Here is a 9,293-nt window from a genome sequence, read left to right as displayed (position 1 = left end):
GGGGGGGGGCCCACAGCCATTTGTAACCAGGGATACGTCAGTGGTTTGGAGGATCTTTGTATTTATCTCCTAACAGGACAAAACATATGCATTTCTTTTAAGATTTGGGGAGTTGCCGTGTTTGTGTGTCTCACCGCTGGAGTCTCGGAGGATGTCTTCCAGGCGCTGGGTCATCCCTCGCTCGTCCGTGTCCTCCTCCCCGCCGCTCTCCACCCGCAGTCGGATCACCTCCTTGATCCGCAGCAGCGCTCCCAGCAGGTTCTCTGTGCAACGGAAAGACAAAATAAGAACAATTTTAACTTCAATCTCAGAAAAGAAAACTGATGCCCACACACTAAACACATCCCCCCCCGCCCACCCACACCCACACCCACTTGAAGTTTCCCATTGAAACTGCTGCTGAGCATGTAGGCCGTGTTTTGTATAGATGCAAATTTCAGTGATGGCGAGAGAAAGGACAGAGGGAGCAAGTAAGAAAAAAAAAAGAAAAAGAAAAAAAATGTCACAGGAGGGAGAGGAGGGAAAGAGGACGCAAGGGGATGTGTAAGGTTGAGCCCTGTTTGTGTTTTGGCTTCCTGCCAATTGGGACAACAATTTTGAGGGAGCAACTGGAAGCCTTTGCAGTGAAACACCGGTCCTGGAATCAGGAGTGACTGGAATGTTAAAAGAAAAAATATAGGAGGAAAAAAAGTAAAGGACAAAGACAGTTGGATGGTTGCGGTTGAATTCAAGGCGATTAAACTAAACCGAAGGAGGAGGAAGAGGGGGAAGGAGGAGGAGGAGGACCGGGCTGACACATTTGGCAGAGCAGAAGTGTTGATTATCTTGTTACTATCGGGTTTCTGCAGTAAGATGATTTCTTAAACAGGGCGTCTTCAAAGTGGCCTTGACTACATGCTCTCTCAGTAAGGTATCATTCATTTGGATTTTATACTTGTAAAAAAAAAAAGAAAAAAAAAGGAGAGGTTGGATCATGTCAGCTTTTTCACTCCACAGCCATGAGAAGTGTTAGTGAAATGAGCCATTTGGCTTCGTTGCAATTCTATCCTCAGCAATTGCAACTGCTGCTGTGTGTAAAATTTATTCATTAATTTAGTACCATGGTATTCTTCACTAGAAAAGCCATTAACGTGGCTACATTTCTGCTGAAGACACCGGATTTCCAAGAAATCAACTTTAAAATGAGTTCAAGGCTAAACACAAGGACAAATTGAACCGCAAGAAAGAAACTGTGCTCTTTTAGAAGATTATATTAGAGGCATGCCTGAAATAAATGTAAATGTGCTGTATTTATATAGCGCTTTTCCAGTCTTAACAACTGCTCAAAGCGCTTTTTTTACATCTACAGGAAACATTCACCATTCATACACATTCATACACTGTGGCCGGGGCTGCCGTACAAGGTGCCACCTGCTCAACAGATAAACATCCACACACATTCACACTCCGATGCGCAGGGTTCGATGAACTCGGGGTTCAGTGTCTTGCCCAAGGACACTTCGACAATGACTGCAGGGGCGGGGATCGAACCACCAACCTTCCGATTGGCAGGCAACCACTCTACCACTGAGTCACAGTCGCCTAAAAGAGCACCTCTGCCAACGTCAGACGGCATTATAACACTTCTATGAAAAATGACATCAACCTTGAGGGAAAGAGAGCTACGTCAAAAAAGTGCTACGTCACAAAGCAGTGGTTAAATATTTAATGAGATAGATAGTGCTAGAGCAGTAATGAGACGGTGCATCAGGACCTGTCAGGAGTTGACGGTGATCAAACACCATGTATGTTTGGGTCGCGGTAGTTCAGAGATCAGGGGAGCCCAGTGTTAGCCTGGTCCTTCCAGACTCTCAAACAATTCATTTGTACGGAGAGTCTGGCCACTCTCCATTGACCATGTCCAAGTGTTAACTTCCTTGAAGGCAAGTACTACTGAAGTTTAACCCATGACCGGTTTACAAAAAATCAGATAGAACGTTGAAAAAAGTGACAAATGTTGAAAAAAACCTACAAAAAAGCAGGAAAGAAATCAACAAAAACATTTTTTCAAACGCTGAAAAGGGACCTAAACAAATCAGAAAAAGTGACCAAAAAACATCAAAAACATTGAAAAAAGCAACAAAGAAATTGTTAAAATTTGTTTTGACTAAAGCATAATTAAAAAAACGTCAAAAAGCGACAATAAATAGGAAGAAAATTGACAAAAACGTTTAGGAAACTGTAGGAAAAGAACAACAAATGGTTAAAATTTCAACCCAGAAAAACACAAAGTTGCAGTTCAACGGGAAAACAACACAAGGGTTAAAACTATTAGATCTACCCAAAGCCACTCTGGATCTGCCATCACTAACATTTGGTTGTGATGTCGGCTTAGCATCGCTATCGTTAGCCTTAGCTAAGTCCTTCACTACTAAAGGAGCGAGCTGGAAATACTTTCCGTGAACCCCGTGGGGAGGAGGGCCACAACATCATGGCCATCAACAAAACTCAGCAAAGATTGATCTTGCTCAGGCTTTAACTTCTAGATATTCGACAGCGTTTCCACAACAGTTTGAATGGCTTTGCTCGCATCTTTCTCCGCCGCCATTACGTAAATACAACTCAAACTAGCCCACAACTTCAACGTCATTGTTCGTAGCCACTCCCTCGAGTCACTTATTGAACCACCAAAGATTTGGCCGGAGAAAACCCGAGAATATACTGCAAACTCAGACGATGTACTTAAGCAAAACTGAGCGGAAGTACGTAGGAGGGCTGAGCCAGACTAGCACAGTGTAATAAGGAAAAAGAAAACTTTTTTAGCTGTCTATGATTGATTGATTGCTAACGTTAGCTCAAAACGCAATTCAACTGACAGCCTTTGTTGTGATGGATTGCTAGCTTGTAGCTAGCAGTGAACCAACAACTACGTAGGTCTATCTTTACTGTATTGACATTACAGACGTCTCTCGTTAGCATCTTGTATGCTACTCGTCGCAAAGTGATGCAAATCTGCACTTGACTCTTGATTGGGGAGTGACAGCTGCCACAAGTAAGTGTTTTAAAACTCTATGATGGTAAAATCACAAAATCACCAGCACTTAACTGCCCGGGGGTTTGGCTATCAGCCGACTGTTTCCAGCTACAACAAAGCACAGTCTCCGGGAATTGAAGCTGCCTTCAACAGACCTTTGTCAGGACAGACATGTTGACATGTCATAGTAGGGAAATAAATAAAATAACACAACAGGATGTCACACAAAGGCATCATTAGGTGACACTCCGACTGCTGCACAACTCTGCGGCAAATCGCCGGATTGCCTTTTCTTGTCTGAATGTGCTCTAAAGTTGTCTGTGTGTGAGTCACCCTGACTCTGCCCTATCTGACACTCGCACGCGGCCATATCTGTCCTCTTTACTGACAATTATGCTACTATAATGCACAAAGTTGCCGCTGTGGTGTGATGGTGATTTAACATTGCAGAAGGGCACATACACACTAGACACAAATTACTTAATAAAGAAAGCTGGCATAACAGCGGACCTTTGTTGCGGTGCTATTGCGAAAGCTTGCTGTGAAAGAGGCTGACCACATGACCAAGCTTATTTTCCTTTAGTATGACTGAATCATGCACTTATGCATGCATATTTTTTTAGGCTGGGGGTGTGGCCTTGATCAATTGCCACTTTTTCTTGTTTGAAAGCCATGATGTCTCTCTCTCTCTCTCTCTCATGGGTGGGCCAAATTCTCTGGGCAGGCAAAGCAGAGAAAGGGGCGGTAACCTTGCCCCTTATGAGGTCATCAAGATTCCAGATCGACCCATTTGAGCTTTAATTTTCTCAAAAGCAGAGCTGGATACCCACCAATCGCCATTTCTAGTCACTGGAAGACCATAGGCAGGCTGGGGGTACTCATATTAATGTTTAAAAAACAGTGACATTTTCATGCCACGGGACCTCTAAACCTCCAATTTTTCATGAATAAAGAAACAGCCTTGCAGTGCATTTCTGAGTCTATCCAATTTGGTCTAAACTAATTAAATAATGCAAGAACGTCTCTATCTACAAAGTAGTAAGAAGAATATAATCCTTCAGTTGGAGTTCAAATATATTGAGAAAAAAAGCTCATAAAAATTGCAGTTTGATGTGTTGTGTAGTGAGCAAATTGCAGTACTGACCATACTCCTGGTTGAGCCCCCACAGCTTGATCTTGTTGGCTTCGTGCTGGGCCTTCTTCTTCAGCCGGCAGGCCCTGGAAAACAGAGAGGGGAAAAAGAGCACCGTCATTCTCTAAAACAGGAGACCCTGTTCTAGTATTCCTGTTCTCCACGTGGTGCGGTTACCGTCTGCGGGGTTCACGCAGAGAGCAGCTGGAGGGCAATAAGTGGATGATTTATAACTAAACTGTGTGGGAGATTGACTGGAAGCCTTCCTTATCCCTCCCCTCCTCGGCTACCATTTAAAACAACGACTGACGGGATATGACCGATTCGGTTTTAGAGAATTTGGTGTTGAAAGAAGGCAGCAGAGAATAGATCAACCAGTGCATTTTAAATATTCATGCCTCTCACAGGTACTGCTCTCTGCAGTGTGCAGAGAATTTCTCTTTTCTTGCAGCTGTGAGTCAGCTAAACGAAACTTAAGGAAACAAAACACTTGCAAACCAGCAGGGTGTGTTTCTCTGTGTTTTTTTTACTTTCCCTCCTGTAAATTCTCTATTTTTTACCACAGTCCTCGCGGGTTTAAAGAGCATGCGGACTATGACAACACAATTCAGCTGTTTCAAATCCTTACCAGGATGTTCCGACATGTATCAGTTTTTTTTTTTTATGTGTAAATGGTGGCTTGCCTACCTTCCAACCAGAAAAAAAACACCAACATGAGAGTTTACTCAAAACTAGTCTTGCAGATACATTACCTAATAGGATAAAAATAACTCTCTGGGCTATTTGTATGTCATAAAAAACGAACAAAAAAAAACCATTACATCAGGACTTTGCGTAAATATACACGGCAACTTTCTTAAGCCAAGTGGCGTGTTATATGTACGCATTTTCAGCTATCCGCGTATATGTCTACCTGTATACAGCGGGCATAAACACACACACCACTGGACGTGTTATCGCGAGAAGAAAGCGACGGTTGAGTTCAGAAAACACGACACACGAGACACGAAGGAAACACACCCAAACAGACTTGAGTCACCGACCTCGCCAGACTTTCCGACGGACGATAATCGTGTTGGTGTGTCAGCGCCTGTCAAAACAGTCTCTGGTCTTAATGCAAAACCAAGAATAGACCCAAAGAAGACATGCTGTTAAATGTTATGGCGCACCTACAGCTTCAAAATTATTAAGATGTCGGTCTGGAAGCTAGGAAAACATATTCACCAAACTAAAAGCTTCTGTTGCTTGAAAGGGGTTTGGAAGATGGCCGCTGTGGTTTGTCTTTAAGATACAAACCTGAGTCGTTACCCTTTTTGTATAATTTATTTATTTTTATAGTAAAACCTAGCAACCAATCACATTATGAGAGAGGACGGGAGAGAAAGAATGACTCAGAAGGCAAACAGCTGCGTCACTGTGATGTGAACAATGTTGCAGGGGGGAGTTATAAAACAGCGTCAGACAATTCGGCTCTCTGGCAAACAATTTGATTCATCAACTGTAAAAGGAATACTCAAACATTTTGGTTAACATGCTTATGTGCTGTCCTAAAGGGATAGCTCGGATTTTATGGCAGCGAAAGTAAACAAATTTTAGACCCCTAAAAAAAGGACCATCTAAACAACAACATCAGTTTAAGTGTACACTATATTTAGAAGCCTTTCACCGCTATATTTGCTGTCATCAGACAGCTCTTTCTAATAAGGAACTGTAGTTGTTATCTTTGCTCTCTTTAAAGCCACCAGACTCCTTTAAAAAAAACAAATAGACATTTTACCTCGCAGATCGTGAAAGTTGCTGGTCTACCACTGCCTTGATCGGTAGTTTGTTTGCCACTTGTTTTCCTTTTGAGCTTTCTGAGACACCAGGGCTGGGCAATGTTATTGGTAATACTGGTACCGATACAGAGACTTTGATAACCCAAGCAATGCATTTTTTTTTTTCGATACCAATTTTATAAAACCAACATAACACATTGCAGCACAAATCTTTTCATTTATTATCAGCAACCTACTACGTGATCATCTCTGTGCGTAACAGTTATTCCTAAATGCCTCTGCAATGTGTAACGTTAAACAGCCAATCACGTACTGTACATTATGAGATCTTAGTAGAAGCATGCTGCATGCCTACTGGCTCAGATTTACTCCTTGGGTATTAATATCGGGTATTGAATAACAAGGCATTTTTTGATAATCAACACTTTAGAGGTTATTCAGAGAGTGCCTAAAAAGTTCGGAATTTGGTATCCAGCCACAATTTCTTACCATTTATTCAACTTCCAATTGTTCCCAACTATCAACATCTGCTTTATCTAAAAAGATACATTTCTCTGTTTGTGTACCTCACTTCAATTGTATTGTTGCAAAATGGGATTGTCAAGCAGACAAACTGACCAACTCGTGTAAAATTAAAATTTCGATACTTTGCATCTGTGTATCGATACAGTTTTGCCATAGAAAATATTGCGATACTGTGTTGTGTCGATTTTTTTCCCCCCCACCCCTAGCTTCCAGTCTTTTGTACTGAACACACAAAGATCAAATTGATATAAATCTCCTCACAGAACTCCCAGTTAGAAAATAAATGAATCGCATTTTCCATAATTGAGGGGAGTATTCCTGAAGGTCACCGTCAGCACATGATCGTTTCACAGTTAACCGTGTTAATGGGAGCGTCTGGCCAAGCTAGAGACACCACAGCAAAGAACTGGGCGAGTGTTTCTGTTTTTTTCTCTGTGCTGCCTGAACGCCTCGGGCAGCATGTTTGTGATAAGATTGAGAAAAGAATGGGAAGAAACTGGAGGCGGTGGGATAATCCCACTGCTATCTCTGACCTGCTCTCAGGCCGCACAAAAAGATGTGAATCTCTCTACACATGAAATTCCTGCATATTAAATAAATGCATGAACTCAGTCACACTGCAGTAGGAATTACACAGAGACTTCTACTGTACATTTTACTTTCGCTGTCTCTTTCTCCGTTTTTTTTAAAAATGTTCCTGCTTTCCTTCAACTTTTCACCCCATGATGCGTTTCTGTCGTGTTTAATATGTTTGAAATAATAAGACATTCCCTGAGTCCCTTTCCTCTTTAAACTGCCTGTAATAATGTCCCTTTCTCCAAATTCTTCTCCTCCCTCCCTCCCTTCCTCCTTAGTGAACTCTCTATGACCCTCCTCTCCAACTCCTTGTCTGCCTCCTCAATCCTCCCCTGATTTCCTCCTTTCATCCTATCATCCTGCCTTCTTCCATCTCGTCTCCTCTGTTTTTTCCTCTCTGCTTCCATCCATCTTGTCTATCATTTATTCCATCCTGCTCATGTCCAAGGTAAACTCATTAAAAAAGCGCCAATCAACTAGGATTGACCACATTGACACTTATTTGACCAACATGTTCACATGATTGGTGGTGTGTGTAGTGTATCATCGTCAGGGTTGGGACATCCCTGTGTTCCAGTGACGGGGGAAGAGATGCAATCGGATGCTTCGTAAACAGATCAAGACACTGGAAATATGACCATTTTCTTTAACTTGACTTCCCATCAAATCAACTGTGCCAAATTACCTATTACCTTTAAGATTAGATATTTCTCTCAATGCCTCATTAGGCATGTAAGAATTATTACATAATTGTCTAATTGCATTTTTTTTTTTACATAACTTTGGTTACTTTGTTTAACCGCAATTTAAGGGTAACTACCGTGTTTTTTTTCCCCCCAACCTGAACCCTATTTTCCTATGTTTTGTGTCTGAGATGGGAACAACAAGCTTTGAAATTGGTTTAGTATTAAGCGAGATTGCTGCAGTCGGCAAAACAAGCTACAATGTAAGTTAACAGGGCAATTTTCCAGCTTTTATTTACCTTTGCAAAAGTGCTTGTTTTGCCGCTAACAGACTCATATTACTATTCTAAGTGTCTGCAGCGATCTCGCTAAATACTGGACAGATGTCAGAGATTGTTGTTCCCGTCAGTCATTTAGAAACAAAGAGACAGGGAAATAGGGTAGTTACCCTTTAAGTGCTAACACAAGCTAAAGTTGGGAAAACTATTTATTCTCAGTTTTATGTTCATTTAAGAAAAAATATGTTTTTATGATAAAGTGGTTTACTTCATAGGCTGTGTAATCCGTATACAGTGATATAAACAAAAGATGTATCCTGGAATTCAAAACTATATTTTTGTGTGGAAAAGTGATAAAGAAATAAACAGTTTTAAAATCTGACCTAAAGAGACAATTATATTATTTGCAATCATTTGTGAGTACAGCATCTTTTGTAAATGTTACAAGGTAATGCATTATTCTGTCTCCATGTCCTCCAGAAACAGTATTAGAAGGTCAACTACTCAAACGCAGTACATATTTGAAGACCAATCTTGAAGGCTAAAGGCTGCCGATACCGAACCACAAAGGGTTGCAGGATTTTCTGCTGTTTTTTTCCCTCTTTCTGCAAAAGATTTACAGACACCGACGGTCCGACAGCCAAACTAAAATGCCCACTCACGCCTGATAAATCGATACGGAGAGTCTCCAGGGCCCTGACTTGGTGCAGAAGATGTAGGAGGAAATGAAATGGAGTCTGGTACCTGGAGGCCAGCTTGTTCTTCTCCTTGCGGGACCGGGCTCGGGCCACGGCGGGCAGGTCGTTGACCGGGCCCATGCCGTCGATGGCAGCGTTGAGCTTCTGCAGCTGCTCGCCGATGTTGTGGAGCTTCTGGGGGTTTGGCGTCAGGTCGCTGGCGTCCGTCTTGCGAGCTTTGCGGCGCCCTTTTTTGCCTGGACAAAAGCAAAATAGAACAAATTCAATACCTGTCTGTAAAAGTCTTTAATCCTCAATCTTTTCAAAAACCAAACAGTGTGCACATAATTCCAAGTTTATGGCATGCAGCCAGACGTTGGTCAAGATGCTAAATCATGTTACCAAGAAATCAATATAAATGGAACCAGATTTATTTTCAATTTGATGTAATCGAGCAGCTACAACAGGTCATCCTAGTTTTTAATATTTTAATGAAATGTTCGAAGACGCAGTTACAGTTATGTATACATACAGTATGTGGCAATCTTTGTTTGTTAAGATTATTTTTGGGGCCTTTTCCCTTTATAGTGACAGCGGATAGACAGGAAAGGGGGGGGGGGGGGGGGGGGGG

The 9,293-nt window shown here is 41.9% G+C and overlaps 1 protein-coding gene across 1 annotated transcript in view; it reads right to left on the bottom strand.

Moving 5' to 3' along the window:
- LOC117951951 (CREB3 regulatory factor-like) overlaps positions 1–9,293 on the bottom strand; it is an 18,500-nt gene that overhangs the window by 2,395 nt on the left and 6,812 nt on the right. The window contains exons 4-6 of the mRNA XM_034883960.1: positions 8,730–8,919; positions 4,158–4,231; positions 135–263 (exon numbers count right to left, since the gene is read on the bottom strand). Of these exons, the coding sequence (XP_034739851.1) occupies positions 135–263; positions 4,158–4,231; positions 8,730–8,919 (393 nt within the window). The remainder of the gene's footprint in view (positions 1–134; positions 264–4,157; positions 4,232–8,729; positions 8,920–9,293) is intronic.

The sequence above is a fragment of the Etheostoma cragini genome, chromosome 2 (assembly GCF_013103735.1).
Source record: "Etheostoma cragini isolate CJK2018 chromosome 2, CSU_Ecrag_1.0, whole genome shotgun sequence".
In the NCBI taxonomy this organism is placed as follows: Eukaryota; Metazoa; Chordata; class Actinopteri; order Perciformes; family Percidae; genus Etheostoma; species Etheostoma cragini.
The sequence above is the reverse complement of the archived record's forward strand: the minus strand, read 5'-3'. Positions and strand labels throughout refer to the sequence as shown.